We start from the raw sequence: 14,869 nt of genomic DNA on the forward strand, positions 1-14,869 counted from the left end.
AGAATTATTGGGCTGGGAGTGTAGCTCAGTAGCTCAGTAGTCCAGTGTGTGCTTAGCATGTTCAGGTGCCATCCCCAGGAATGCAGATTCTGACACAGCATCAACAGATGGCTCAGTCCACCATTTTTTTTTTTCTTTTTTCCAGACTGGACGTATTGTGGCATCCAGCGGAGGGACCCCAACACATCAGCCCCAAGCTACTCAGAAGAACTGAAGCATGGCACTGAGGGTTGGCTATGATGTGGGTGCCTCTGTTCCCCCAAGGCCTGAGACCCTACATGAATGAGTAGCATGTGGGTGGAGGCCCTTGGTGTGCAGCAGGGAGCCTGCAATGGAGACCGTGTGGTGCCCTTTACCCGGGGTCCCAAATCCTGGGTGTGGGTCCCACATTGCCCCCGGGGCTTGCTGTAAAGACAATGCCGAGACTGGATCCCCAGGGTACTGGAAGGAGAGCTCATCCACAGCAGAACATGGCCCATTTACATTTATAGGGGAATGAAGATGCAGGCTGATGATACATTCAGCTTTTCTACTTCAGGGAACAGGTTAATTCTGACCACAACAGAAATCAGGAACATAATTGCACAGCGCTGGGAACAGCATCTGCAGACGGCTCAGTCCCAATCCCCTTCTCCCTCAGGGTTGTCCTCTCGCGGTGCCTCCAGGTCATTGAAGTGGAAGTTGGCCATCATGTCCCGCACGGCCAGCATCAGTCTGTTCAAGCCTTGGTTGCGGTTCAGACCCCCAGCCACTCCTTCCTCTGGCCTCTCCCCCTGTGCAGTAAGACACATCTGAGCAGGGACTGTCTGTGCTAAGACTAGGGATCTGGGGCCCAGGTGGGAGGTACCTGTGAAGCCTAGGGCAGCCCACACCCTAGCACTGGGCCTGGCTCTTCCAAGGTCCCTGGCAAGCCAAACACGTATGTCTAATCCAAGCCCTGGACTATGGGGCTGAGCAGCCACCCTGCCTCACAGGGCTCATCCTGGAATGGCAGCTGCAGTTTCCAAGAGGCAAGTCCACACTTCCCCTGTAGACTGCATGCCCTGGGCAGGATGCAGCCTCAGCCCTGCCCTGCCCTGTGTGGCCCAGGGCTGGTTTCAGATACTTGCACTGATGAGCATGCCCACACCCACTCAGCAGAAGAGGCTAAGACACGCTCAACATACCTCTGTGGTGTAATTTGGCAATAATGACCGGAAGAAGAGGGCAATTGTGTTTCCGTGGCTGACAGGACTTAGCCTGAAAGAGAAAGTCAAGGAAGGTCAGAAAAGGAAGCTTAATAGACACTTAAACAGCCCTGCCACCTGCTGGGGGCAAGCAGCTGCTGTGTGGAGTTGAGCCCCTAGGTTGCAGACAACAGACCAGGTCCTGTGGTGGACAGTGCTGACCAGGTTAGATGGAACTGTGGACACTTAAGGGCAATGAGGGAAAGAGAGGGGTATCTAAGGATGCTGGCCGGGCTGTCGTGGTTTTGACCCAGGCACCTTGCTCACAGGAAGAGCTGTGGTTTCAATGCTCTCTCAGTTTGTGGAGGTTGGAGGGAGCATGTAAAGAAAGTCAGGAGATGCAATGGTACGGCAGGGAGGGCCCTGCTGGTGACATGTGGCCTGTGCCTAGTTCTGATGTACACTGTGACCACACTTATGCTCTGGGGTGGGTGAGGACAAGCAAAGCGCTGCATTCACCATGCTGGTTGGGACGTGTCGGTACCCACAGACATAAAAACATTTCATCTTCATCTACTGGAGAATTTAATAGGGAACAATCTCCTCACGAACATGTAGTCCAAGTTTTTTTTTTTTTTTTTTTTTCTTCTTTTTGTTTGCAGTCCTGGGGTTTGAACTCCGGGCCTTCACCTTGAGCCACTCCACCAGTCCTTTTTTGTAATGGGTATTTTCCAGATAGGGTCTTGCAAACTATTTATTTGCCCGGGCTGGCTTCAAACTGAGATCCTCCTGATCTCTGCCTCCTAAGTAGCTTAGGATTACTAGGAGCTAGTAGCTGGTGGTGTGAGCCACCAGCGCCCATCCAAAGCAGTCCAAGTTTTATAAGAGAATTCAGTGGGTATAAAAGGTTGTTACTCTACTTGACATGTCCCACCAAAGTCTAGCAGGCACACACTCCCTTAAGAAGGGATGGGGCATGGCACAAGTGGTAGAAGGCTTGCTTAGCAAGCACAAGGCCCTGAGTTCAATACCCAATACTGCCAAAAAAAGAGGGAGAACCGCCAGGAACTGTTGGAGATGGACTGAGGGGTGACAGGTCTGAACAAGGCAACTACCCTGCTTTGAAGGCCAGCAGGGAAGGGAGAGGCCTTTCGTGACTCGGATTCCAAAAGCTGCACATATGCAAACAGGTGCCCACAAATTATGCTTGATGTGATTCCACATCACTTCTCATCCCACTGCCCTGCTCTCCTAGCCCAGCTACATGGGCCTTGCCCTTACCTCTCAGCACAGGCTCTGTGCACCTGCTGACTCTACTGCTAGAGCATCAGCCCCCATCTTCTGCCTGGCCAGGGCCCGTGCTTCCTTTCACACTACTCTCCCAACAGGCTTTCACTATGGTTTCAATCTGATTTTCATCTCTAGGTTCTTTTAATGTCTGTTACCTATTGCATGGTGCACTCCACAAAGGCAGAAGTGCTTTTTTTTTTTCCTTCATTTTTACAATCAGTATACACTAATTGTACAGAGTGGTTTCACTGCAGTTATCTCCATGCACATATATAAAGTACCCTGATCGTATCCATTCCTTTTTCACTCCAGAAGTAGTTTCTTATTTTGCTTCCCACTGTATTTCTCACACCTGCTACAGAACCCAACAGAAGTGCTCAGACACTGGGATGCCCCTCTGAATGCCCGTGTCTACCTCCTTCCTCCTGGTGTGCCAGGCAGCAAACCCAGCGTACCCCAAAGTCCTGACCTGGGTCTGTGCAAGCATGACAGCAAAGCAGGGGTAGGTACCTCTCTGGTCTGACGTAGGAGTAGATGGTGTCCAGGGGTGGCAGAGGGTCAAACCCCATCACAGACTGCGTGGTCACATCCTTCAAAAGGGACATAAAACAGAGATGCTGAAGCATGCTGGGAGATGGCCACAGCATCTAGCAGAAATGGTTGTTTTCTGTACAAGAAGCTTCAGGTAGGGGTGGGGTGGCCTTTCTTCCAGCAGGGCGATTGCCACAATCACCCCACTTGCTCAGTGGGGTATGGGGAAAGAAGCAAACACAAGAACTGTTCATGTGTGTCACAAATGACTGCAGTGAGTGGAACCCTGGGCTAGAGACAAGAGCTACTGGGTCACACAGGGCTGCTAGCACACCAGCTGTTCCACCCTCAGCCCCCACTCAGAGTGTTGTGCTGTGTTGACTAGAAGTAGAGGCTTGGGCTGGTAGCCCAAACCTGCAATCCCAGCTACTCAGGAGGCAGAGATCAGGAGAATTGCAGTTCAAAGCCAGCCCGGGCAAATAGTTTGTAAGACCCTATCTCGAAAAAACCCTTTCCAAAAAAAGGGCTGGTGGAGTGGGTCAAAGTGTAGGTCCTGAGTTCAAACTCTAGTACTGCAAAAGAAAAAAAAAAAAAAGCAACCCAAAAAACTGAAGGAGAGGCTCATGCCTGAGATGAGGCTGGCAGTGATGGCCCTAAAGACCAGCAGGGCAGCTTGCAATCAAATCAGGAGGTGCTGGGGAGCCCTCAACTATGCAGCCTGTAGTCTGGCCACCCAGGCCTGCCACACTTCCTGCTTCTCCAGTCGCATCCCTCTAGGTTTTCAGACAGCAGCAGACAATGCTCCACCACAAGCATAGTACAGGGGCAGTAAGGGCAAGGCCAGCCCTACTGCAGAGTGGCACATGGCCTGATGCCATGGTATAGCAGCTCATCAAAGCCATGGCACAGTGGGACCTGGCTGTGCCCAACATCCAGCCAGCTGAGAAGAGCCCTCTGCATTAGCTCAGCTCTGTTTCCATGCCAGTATGTGAGCACACCTGACGGGTACACACAAAGCCCCCATTTTCAGCATTCTTGCTTACCGGGGGCAGAGCTGCAACAGCCTCCTTGATCTCTGAGAGGATCACATGGCGGTGGATATTTCTGGGTGCACGCTGGTAGAGCACTTTCCGCCTGAGGCCAGGAAAACAACATATGAACTAGTGTTCACTGTGAGAAACACCATGCCACCCCCAGTGCCCTGGAAAAAACCCAGCTCAAGCCAGGCACCAGAGGCTCATACCTGTAATCCTAGCTACCAGGGAGGCTGAGATCAAGAGGATCGCCATTTGAGCCCAGCCTGGGCAAAGATTTCACAAGACACCATCTCCAAAATAACCAGGGTAAAACGTACTGGAGGTATGGTTCAAATAGTAGAGTGTGTGCTTTGCAAGTGTGAAGCCTTGAGTTCAAACCCCAGTCCCACCAAAAACAACAAAATAACCAATTCAACACAACTTTGCTCTCTCAATCTCTAGTTCTCAAGAGCTTCCCACCTCACAATCAGGTGGAGACTGCAATGGCTAGTCCCTAGCACTGCAATAAGAGCCGACTCTGGAGACAAACCCCAGCAAGCATGGCCTGCAGCTAGGTCTCCTCACTCCTGACATGAGAGTGACAACAGTTGCAGCCAGTAGCTGGTGGTAGTTCACTTAAGTCAGTTTCCACAGCAGGGGCCCACTTGTGTCCATCTTCACTACCACTGTAGGGGCCTGCTTTCTTCTGGACATTGAGCCAGGGAGACAGTTGCAGGGAACAAAATGTGTTCCGGCCTTGAGACGTGTCCAGGCCAGCAATTGTTCATGTGAATGAGAGGGCTGGGAGCATTGGCATCTCCTTGTCACCTTCTTGTCTATTTAGACATCCTGGGGCTCAGCCTCAAGTCCACAGCAAAAGGACCTTTCCTTGGCATCCCAGGGAGATGGTGTGGCCAGCACAGAGCAGAGGCCCTGGTTTGCCAGCCAGCCTGGCCACAGCCATTCCCAGAGTGAGGGCACTGACCAGGGCCACAGACCAGACAAACTGTACAAGCAAGCAAGAAAGTGTTTCTCAAATGCAGCACACCAGGTTATCAGGCACCAAAATCCCCACATGCAGAAGCCAACTCAGTTGCCCTGGGTGCCTGCTGGCTTAAATTTTTGCCAGGAAGGCGACAGGAGACTCTGGGAATCACCCATGGAAGCAAAGTCTACAATCAAAACAAATGGAGCAAAGCACTGGAATACCCAAATGACCACACACACAATTCCATGTGGACAGCAGTAGCAACCACGCAGCAATCTCAGGGTCAGTGTGCCACTGTGCACATACTTGCTCCCTCAGCCTCTCAGGAGTGCCCCCTTAGGCTCATGGTAGAGACCAAACTGCTCACAGCCCCTGCTGTCCTCCAAAGAGGGGCATGGGAGGTGCTGTTTATGACCTCCAAAGAGGGGCATGGGAGGTGCTGATACCAGTAAGGCACCCTCCCTGTGCCTGGCTCTCACACACACCCTCCAGGACAAGCTTCAGCAAGCCTAACCCAGCTTACCTGTTCTCACAGGCCTCCACGGTGGGGTCCCCAGCATCCACTGCCTGCAAAACCTCTCGGACATTTTCTTCCAGCCAGCTCATGGTGGCAGGTTCTTTCCAGAGAAAATGTGACCTCCCAAGGTACAGACTCACCAGCTGGCTCAGGGCAGGGGGCTGGCTGTGGAAGAGTAGGGCTTGTAAGCAGAACCCCCTGCCTGGGTCCCACTGGTGGAAAAGGATATCCAGGGCAAACCCAGTGGTATGCCAAACTGGACACTACACCTTCTGAGGGGTAGGGCACACAGGTCTGCTTCTCTGGGTCTTCTGAGTTGTCTGCATTCTTCAGTACTATGAGTAGTCACTCAATAGAAATATAAGAACTTAAGAATGTGTAGGTATGTGTCTGCATGGAGTAGGCCCTGGAGACTGGCCAGCAGCCTGCTGATGCTCCCCACACAAAGCATTCTTCATGTATGTCTCTTCTTATTTATGAGAAATTTGAGAAAGGTGACACGTGCCAATGCAGAATCTGGGAAACACTGATGATAGGGAGATAATGAGCTCACTAGTCTCTCTGCTCCCATGCCAAGCACCTCAGATGGGTGATGCCATCTGACCTCACACCCTGCTCCCCAATCTCATAAAGAGGCATCTTTGTGAACCTTATTTTTTAGGCTGCTCAATTGCTCCACCAGTAGATTTTCTCACAGAGGTGAGGGTGTCTTGTACATGGATGTGGGCTTCAGAGCCTTCATCACCGGAACAGCAATCCCAGCTCCCCCAGACACTTCCTACTTCCAAGGTTACCATAATGGGGGGGGGGGGTGCAGGTGCAAAGGGTGGCAGCCCCAAGTGCTGCCAGCACACCACAGCCCCTCTGCTGCCATGAGGGCTGAGGGAGGTAGGTGCCCATGGAGCCCCCATATACGCAAATCCTGGGTCTTTACCTTATTTCAGCATCTGGTCCAAAGAAGCGGTGGTTTGCAACTGTGGTGTCAGGCCGCACACTGCAATACTCGAGCAGAGGCATGAGAACTACACAAGAAACAAAGGGTCCATGTGCACAGTCATTCTCATTATACCATTCCCACCCATCGTAGATGACAGGGGACATAGTGAGGTCCCTGTCACAGACACAGCTCAGTGTTTTTAAGGTGGAGGAGGTTAGACAGCCAGTGGGGTCCTCATTTCTGATCAGGATTTCAAGTTGCTGTTGCTGAGGGATCAGGTCTGAGGATGGAGTATTTCTACACCAGGCAATGAGGTGCCTCTGAATGCTGGATGTGGACCCTTTTTTGGCTGCCTCCCATCTGTTCCAAAGGAGAATTGCTTATCACCCCCCAGCAGGGGTGGCCAGATGTTTTAATCATATGAAGACCAGACCCCATGGCAGATGAGCGAGAGTGGGGAGTGCTTGTGCTCTCCACAGGAGCTGACACCACAGGGCCTGGGATTTTGTCAGTGGCCACCATGCAGGAATGGTCCCTCTTGCTTGCACCACTCTGCTTATTTAGCACTGGTTTCCCGACAGACTGAAGGCCATGCTGGGAGTCTGCCAATGGCAGCTGCCAAGAGAGCTCAGGCCCCCAGTGGCTTCTAGGGACTCATGATGCAGTGCTCCTGTCAGGCAGTAGTGCCAGCTCTGTTGTGCAACACACACTGCCCAGCTCTGTGTGTTCCACCCAGCTGGTCTCCTGAGGCAAAGAAGCTATACCTGACCCCAGAGGACAGAGGTGGCTTTTTAGTAAACAGAGCTGACTCTTGAGTTCAGTGAGCAGGGTTGTTCCTGATGGTGTTTGCTGAGGCCCCACTGCTGGTGCTTCACTCACTGTGCCTGTGGGAACCCTAGAGCAGCACAGTGTAACACAGCCCGTTCTGGCTGCTCAAGGCTGATGCCTGTCCATTACCTCTGGGCTGGGCCCCAGGCCTCTCCAGACCTTGCCTGCTCTGCTTCTTTGCCTAGCAAAAACACCATCTAAGACACTGCATCTTCTGGTTAACTCCTTGGTTTCTCTCCCACACTGCCACTCACCCCACCAGTGATAGGGATATTTGTCCCTCTCCCCTCTGGCCCTTACACCTGGACAGATCCCTAACTGTAGGAACAGTAGATTTTTAGGTCAGTTAGATAATGCATCGCAGGAAGATGTATCACCTCCCACCTGGGGCAGGTGTAGTACCTACTAATAGGGAACATGGTGAGCACCTGCTGCACCAAGTGGTACCCCAGGAAAAATGAGTCACCTCTACCTTCATCAAGTATGGAGCCTACCTCCAGGGAACATGGTGAGCGCCTGCTGGATCAAATGGGAGGCCTTTTCCCTTGCAGAACTGAGCTCATGCTCAGGGAGGTCTGTTTGCTGACTCAGCAGGAAATATGCTAATGGAACTGAGAAGGCAAAATTTGGGAGCTGGGACAGGTTCCGATGAGCCTACAAGGAATGATGAAATAAAGTTTGGGGAAAGGTCATGAAGACAAAATGTAATATTTACAGATGCTCAGACACTACCAGATGACCCCCACAGTGAGCAGATGCATTTGAGTCTCCACCGAGGCCTCTCTCTAATTGAGGATGAAGACCACTTAAACTTGTATCTGAGGGAAATTTTCTACTTTTTTTTTTTGGGTGCATTAACAAGAAAGATGAAAATAATTTTAACGCATGGTATTTAACCTGATACACCTAGTATTGTAATACATGTGTACAGAATGGTCAGACATCTTACATTCTTTCCTGGTGCTGAGCCTGGCACTAGATGTGCATGGCTCTCACAGTGTGGGGTCCCTGTGTCGACTCCATATCACCCTCTACTTCATGACTGCATCTTATTGTATGGGTGATGGGAGGGCTGGGGTTTTCCCAACTTTTCATCACTACCAGCACCATCATCAGTCACACTTATGCAGATGCATGTGGTGTCAGGACTCTCGAACCACCCTTTAGAGTCTGGATCCTGCTCGCCTGAAGTGGTAATGGAGCCAAAAAGGCAGGAAATACCTGGAGATCTACCCTGGCTCTGCATCACACCCTCACCATGGTATCACAAAACTGTCCCTTGAACACAGGTTGTGGACCAAGAAAGGTGAGAAGTCACCATGCACAGCTCACACCTACCTCCCACTCCTGGAAAAGGCGAATCAAGTACTCATAGTTCCGGGCCCGTAAGGCCAGGTGATCAACAAGCAGCAGCATGCACAAAGGGTCCTCATCTGGCTCAAGGCTTCCAGAGGCAGCGTAGGGAGTGAAGAGAAAAGGGGACAGAGGAGGTATGGTCATGGCAAGAGTCCCCATGGATCTACGGTCGCTGCAGCAAGGACAGGCAACAGCATAGCACCGGAGGATACTCACCTCAGAATGAGCTTGCAGTACTCCAGGGCGGTACGTGGGCAGCCTCGTTTCTCCAGAAAGTTCATCTGCTTGTAAAGTGCCAGGTAGAAGCTCCTAGGTCCGAACAGTTCCTCGTGAGTAGGCGCAACAGCAGAGCCGAAGAGCACAAGTCAGAGTCACCTAGCACCATCTCTGCCGTTCCTGAACACAGTGCTTGTGAACACTCCCCATGTGTATGGAGGGAAGGTGTGTGCTCCTCAGTATTTAGTTATGTGTGTACTTATGTATAGAAAAGCAAGCTTTTTGTTTATTTTTCATTTTTTGGTGGCACTGGGGTTCAAACTCAGGGCTTCACACTGGTCAGACAGACACTCAACCACTTAAGCCACACTCCCAGCCCAGCTTTTTCATTTTTTGAGACAGGTATGTCTATGGTGTCTAGGCTGACCTTGATTCCTGGACTTAAACAATCCTCCTTTCTCAGCCTCCTGAGTGTTAAGACTATAGGCACCACCAGCTTGACTAAAATCAAGCTGATCTGGAACCTTTTCTTCTTGCTTTTTTGTTTACCAATTATCATATAAGGGAAGAGATTTAAAACCTATTATAATTACCATCTTAATTTATGCTCACACTTCAGTGGTTGTCAATGGAGCTGCTGTTGGGTACATGAAGCTGTGTGACTTTAGTTGTCCTGGTAAGTTAATTTTACTTATGTTACAAAGAACTAAGAGTTTAACAGGAAGAGACAAAAGCAGCAAAAAGGAACCCACTGGAGAAAATCCAGATGCAGTACCAGTATAGATGTCTGAACACTTGGCCATGGCTGTGAGGCTGGGCCAGTCCTGTTGGCTCCAGCCAGAATCAGGGCACTGATGTGACAGAGGAGGGAGAAACATGGGACCAGGGGCTCAGGGAGGTCAGCAGTGGCTGTTTAGGGCAGGAGAAATATTGGAAAGAGAGGACTGTCTGCAATCACAGACTCAATTGCACTGACTGCAAGCTTGAGAGTCAGAACATATGCATGCAAAGCATGCTATAATAGTCTAAGTTCACAGAATGGATTTTTTGTCCAAATACACAAGAAACATAATTATAGACCTCACTGTGGTGAGGTGGCCTGTCAAGCTCACTTCAAACTAGGAAAAATTTCATCCTGGGCTTATCCAATCCCAAGGTCCCTGAGCCCGGCCCTCAAGGACAGTCTTTTGCCAAATGTTCCCTGCTGAACTCACAGTGTGGTCACTCCTGTGACTTGTAGACAACCTCCCAAAACCTTTCTTCCAGGAGAAAGGGAGGCAAGCACCACCATTACCAGATGCTCCCAAGAGCTGCTCCAGGATGGGCCACGCTCACCTGTTCTCAGGTCTGCGGTAGTCCAGCCGGCAAGTCCCACTGGTGAGACTGAACAGCGGGTGGAACGCACACTCCATGCTGTACAGCGCTCTCTCTGCAGGTCACAGACACACCAGAGCAGGTGTCACAGCCACCATGTGGTAACTGCCACCCCCTCCTCTGATGACTCAAAATAAGAAAAGTTTTGGAAGGAAGTCATGTAACTGGGATCCTGAAACAGAGAGAGCAGACAGGACCTCCCAGGTTCCTTGATGCCATTCTGAATTAATGCAACACAGAACTTATGAGCCTGACATGGAAACATCTTCTACACCATGAAACATGACTGACACTGTGTTCTGTTAAGCAGTATCCATGTGTGTAACACAAACACACATCCTCACAAAACCTTCACACGTTTATAGCAGCACTTGGCGAAAACAGACCAAATGTCCATCAATTGATGATGGGTCCACAAAATGTGTGCTACCCACAGGAGGAATTTTATCCAGCCATAAACAGGGTACAGGTATGACACATGTTATAACACAGATAGCAATACATTACAGTAAATGAAAGAAGTCACACACAAAGCCCACATACACATACTTATATGGCTCCTTTCCATGAAACCGCCACACCAGGCAAACCCCCAGACAGAGTAGATGAGTGGTCCCAGGAGCTGAGGGAGGACAGAGGGGTGGGGGATCTTTTGCGGGAGATGAAAGTGCTCTAAAATAGACTATGGTGATGGCTGCACAACTCTGGCACACACCAAAGGCCAATGGATTACAGGGGTGAGTGAGTTTGCATTATGTGAATTACATCTCAATGAGGTCACTATTTTAAAGCATCCTGGCAAGCCCACTGCACCCTCTGTCATTTTTTGACACAGTGTCTTTGCCTGGGATCTGTAGCTGCTCCAGGGCAGACGGAGGAGGCGTCTCACCTATGAGGTCTCGGGCCATCTCCTGATCCTCCTGAAAGCGGCAGGCATCACTGAGCTGCAGGAGAGAGTCTACGTGATAGGGGCTTGTCTGGAGCAGGACCTGAGAAAAAAGAGAAAGGCTGCAGGTGGGCCCTTGTAGGACACACCCCTAGAGGGTCCTGCGCTCCATGCATGCTGTGAGGAATGACCACCAGGGGTGACAGTCACAGTTCCCTTCTAAGTCAAGGTATGCACTGTTGTTGCTCAGCCAAACCACTGACCTGGTTCAAGGTAGGAACTCAGAACTGGGCATGCTCAGCTTTCCATACCTCAACAAAGAGCAATGGAAACAAGTAGCTTTCTTTTCCCACATGGGAACACAACAGTGAGCTCATTGGGGGTTGGGTGGATGTGGGGAACAGAGAGTAAGCTCTTGTTCTCAGTGATCATAAACCCAACTAGGGCCTAAGCATGAGGCTAGCTGGGCCCTCAGAACCCTAGGGCAGGGAGGATGCAGTCCCCAATGGCATAGGAGATGAGTGGGCAGCCTGAGAGCAGAGAATCTAAGCACTCCCCTGATATGTAAGTAAAGCTGGAGGCAAAGCTAGTGCCGAGATCAACATGAGAGCCAGGTGTGGCTCTCTTCTCAGGACGGACTGGGCTCTGCTTAGTTCCAAGTACATGTGCTTTGAACACAGGGTCTGACTATGTCCTTTCTGCTTGGTGGAGCAGCTGCCCTTGGGCACACCTTTCAAGTCACCAGAGGGCCAAGCCCTGGCACAGGGCCACTGCTCAGCCCCCACCCTGCTGGGAGCTGCTGAGGTCACGCACCACAATGTTGTTTGGCTCCATGGACTCCACAGCCACCAGGAACTTATGCTGAGCCTGTTGGTACTCCTCACTGTGCTCAAATGCAAAGAAGGAAAGGCCTTTTTTCGACTCCAGCAGCCGCATCGACAGACCTGGGAGGCAAAAGTGCTCAGGGAGGGTGTACTGTAGGCTGGGGTGTGGGGCCTCTGCAGGGCTCTGAGCAGTCAACACTCTTGTGCTGTGCTTGGCAAAGACTCTGAGAAACTGGACCTGAGTGGGAGGGCCTTATGAGGGTCACCCAAGTCTGAGGCTGGGCTGCCTCCAGGATAAAAGCTGACGTCCACCAAATGCTCTCCCAACAAATGACCAGGCTTACTTCCTACTGCTTGGGCTACACTAGGAACCAGCATCCTGTCTGTTTTGACTTTTTATAAAGACACCTTTCCCTGCAGAATTCAGATCCAGCTAAGAGTGTGGGGTATAGTAAGAAATATCCAGGACAAGAAGTGTGGTGGGCCTAGGGGCAATGTCAGAGACTAGAAGATGCTTGACCCACCCAGCCATTGGATTTGGTCAGGGACTCATGAGCTCAGATGGAAGCTGGTTGGGATGGACATCCAGGGTGGCCAAGGAGTGTGGGGGAGAGGGAGGGTAAGGAGACTGCAGTGGGCACAGCGCCAGGCTATGGAGGCCAGGGTAACTTACAACCCATGAACAGACATGCTTTCTCTCTGCTCCCTGTGTATGATGTTGGGTATACAGGGCCCAGTTTCCTGGAAAACTCAGTCTCCCAAGAACTTCATGAAATAGGTCAGTGGTTCTCAGCCCTGCCTTTGCTACTCCCTCTTGACAGCCCTACCCAGGGCCCAAGTCCTGAAGGAATATATGGCCCATAATTCCCTGGCTGTACCTGTGCTCAAGTGTTTTGCTAGGAGGGTGGGGTGCCTGGCAGAACAAAAGGCACCTAATGAGGCATCAAGGCTAGCTCTCTAAAGCACAGGCCCTGAGCTCCTAGGTGGGTCCTCACTGAGAGCACAAAAGGAATCTTCCAAAATCTACAATAGGTACAGGAGCAGGAGAGGCAAGGCTGTGGGAGAGGGTGTGGTAGTACTGGCATAGATGGGCAGACTCCTGGCACGACTATCAATACATCCACACATGACCTTCCTGTCATGGATATCCCTGCCCTGGTTTTCCTCCAGCCATGGGGGGGGCTCTTCGGATGCTTTCCCACACCATTTACTTGACACTCCATGCCTCTTCACTACAGTGATTTTTCTTTAAGTTATCTGTACTTGGTAGTTTGTTACAAAACTTAAAACTATCAAACTTTAAAAATGAACTCGCTTCCTATTATACTGTACCCACAGGAAAAAGGCAGATATAAAGGCAGAAACCCTGCATTGAGATAGTCAGGAAACACAGATATGCTGGGAGCTCTATGTGAGATGTCGGGTCTCTATCCTCTAGCAGCAGTGTGTGCAAACCCCAGTGTAGACTGCACACCGGCTCCACACAGATGGAGCAGATGCTGGCCTATGAAGATTGACAGCAGCAGCACCCGGCCAGTGTCACTGTTCAGATGCCCAAAGACCCTCACCTGGTTTGCTGTACCGAGGCCAGGTGCTCTTCGGGGTTGTCAGCCACGTACACTTAGGGTACACACGCTGTCTCTGCCGTGGCCTGGGGAGAAGGGGACACAGGCACAGCTCTACCTTCCATGGAGTGTGGGGAGCAGGACTGGCTGCCTAAATCCCCCTGGGAACTGTGGGAGCAAACAGGGAGGGTATATGGGAAGGGGCACAAGTGGCATGTGAGTGAGAACACAGCACCATCAGACTTGGGATGTTCATTCACCACACAACCAGAAAAACAGAAAAAAAAAAAAGGGAAAGTACAGGCTGGAGGTGTGGCTCAGTGGCAGAGTGCTTGCCTAGCATGTGCAAGTCCCTAGGTTCAATCCCTAGCACTGCAAAAAGAAAAAAGAAAGGGGCTGGAGATGTAGCTTACTGGGAGAGTGCTTGCCTACCATGCATAAGGGCCTGGATTTAATCCCTAGCACCACCAAAAAATAAATTACACTTAACACAAATAAAAAAAGAAAAAAGAGAAAGTTCAAATAGTCCAGTAAAAAGGCAGAAGGGGTAAAAAGGAAACCAAAAATAATCCTAAAATAAGAAGAATGAGCGAGGCCTGCTGGTATTCTGTAGACACAATGAGCTGGCTTCTGGAGGGAAAAGGGAGGCAGTCAAATAGGACAAAAGAGACACTTGGGATTGTGGACCTCTGTCAACCCCACCAACATGACAAGAAGTTTGCCATGTTGAAAAGAAAAAAGTGGTAACAAAGAACAAAACTGGAGGAGAGCAAAGGCACATTTCTGGAAGAAAATGAGCCAAATGGATAGCACTGAGAGTCTGTAGGGAGAGGGAGGCCCAGCTCTCTATAGATCTCCCATGACTATGGGGGTGGGGAGGTTGCCAGGGCTCTGCCACCAGGGCCAGTGCTCTGAGTTATTGGGGGTCTCTGCCACAGGAGCCTAAGACTCTCCTCCATGCCTTGGTCAGGGGGTGACCAGACAGGCATGGAGGGCATGTGGCATATGAAGGGCCTTCTTTTGACGAAGGAAGGGCCTTTTCTGCTTTGGTGAAGGTTGGGTCATGAGCCGAGTGGTGGGCATATAGGTATTTTTATATTATTCTCTATGCTTTTTAGATAATCTGAACTATTTCATTAAACAGGGGGGTGGGGGGAGAGAGAAGGAATCAGTAAGAAGGTGAACTCTCATCAACAGAATAAAGAAACATGTTTCACCAGCAGCCAGGTGCTGGTGACTCATGCCTATAATCCAGGCTACTTGGGAGGCTAAAATTGTGAGGATCGCGGTATGAGGCCAGCCCAAGCAAATAGTTCATGAGTCTCCATCTCCAAAAAATACCAAAGCAAAATGGTACTGACGTGTGTCTCAAGTG

General features: G+C 50.6%; 1 protein-coding gene across 4 annotated transcripts in view; it reads right to left on the reverse strand.

Annotated features, from left to right (window-relative positions):
• Window positions 1–469: 469 nt before the first annotated feature.
• Window positions 470–14,869, reverse strand: part of Tcf25 (TCF25 ribosome quality control complex subunit) — a 31,028-nt gene continuing 16,628 nt past the window's right edge. For 3 of the 4 annotated variants that reach the window (XM_074055446.1, XM_020173603.2, XM_020173602.2), the window contains 13 exons: window positions 13,498–13,580; window positions 11,919–12,049; window positions 11,109–11,208; window positions 10,181–10,274; window positions 8,846–8,938; window positions 8,612–8,717; window positions 7,768–7,927; window positions 6,443–6,530; window positions 5,515–5,673; window positions 4,031–4,121; window positions 2,967–3,046; window positions 1,167–1,239; window positions 470–773 (listed from right to left, as the gene is read on the reverse strand). In XM_074055446.1, coding sequence (XP_073911547.1) covers window positions 615–773; window positions 1,167–1,239; window positions 2,967–3,046; window positions 4,031–4,121; window positions 5,515–5,673; window positions 6,443–6,530; window positions 7,768–7,927; window positions 8,612–8,717; window positions 8,846–8,938; window positions 10,181–10,274; window positions 11,109–11,208; window positions 11,919–12,049; window positions 13,498–13,580 — 1,417 coding nt within the window. In that variant the 3' untranslated portion in view covers window positions 470–614. The remainder of the gene's footprint in view (window positions 774–1,166; window positions 1,240–2,966; window positions 3,047–4,030; window positions 4,122–5,514; window positions 5,674–6,442; window positions 6,531–7,767; window positions 7,928–8,611; window positions 8,718–8,845; window positions 8,939–10,180; window positions 10,275–11,108; window positions 11,209–11,918; window positions 12,050–13,497; window positions 13,581–14,869) is intronic. The other variant, XM_074055445.1, reaches the window with a different exon arrangement.

The sequence above is a fragment of the Castor canadensis genome, chromosome 15 (genome assembly GCF_047511655.1).
Source record: "Castor canadensis chromosome 15, mCasCan1.hap1v2, whole genome shotgun sequence".
In the NCBI taxonomy this organism is placed as follows: domain Eukaryota; kingdom Metazoa; phylum Chordata; class Mammalia; order Rodentia; family Castoridae; genus Castor; species Castor canadensis.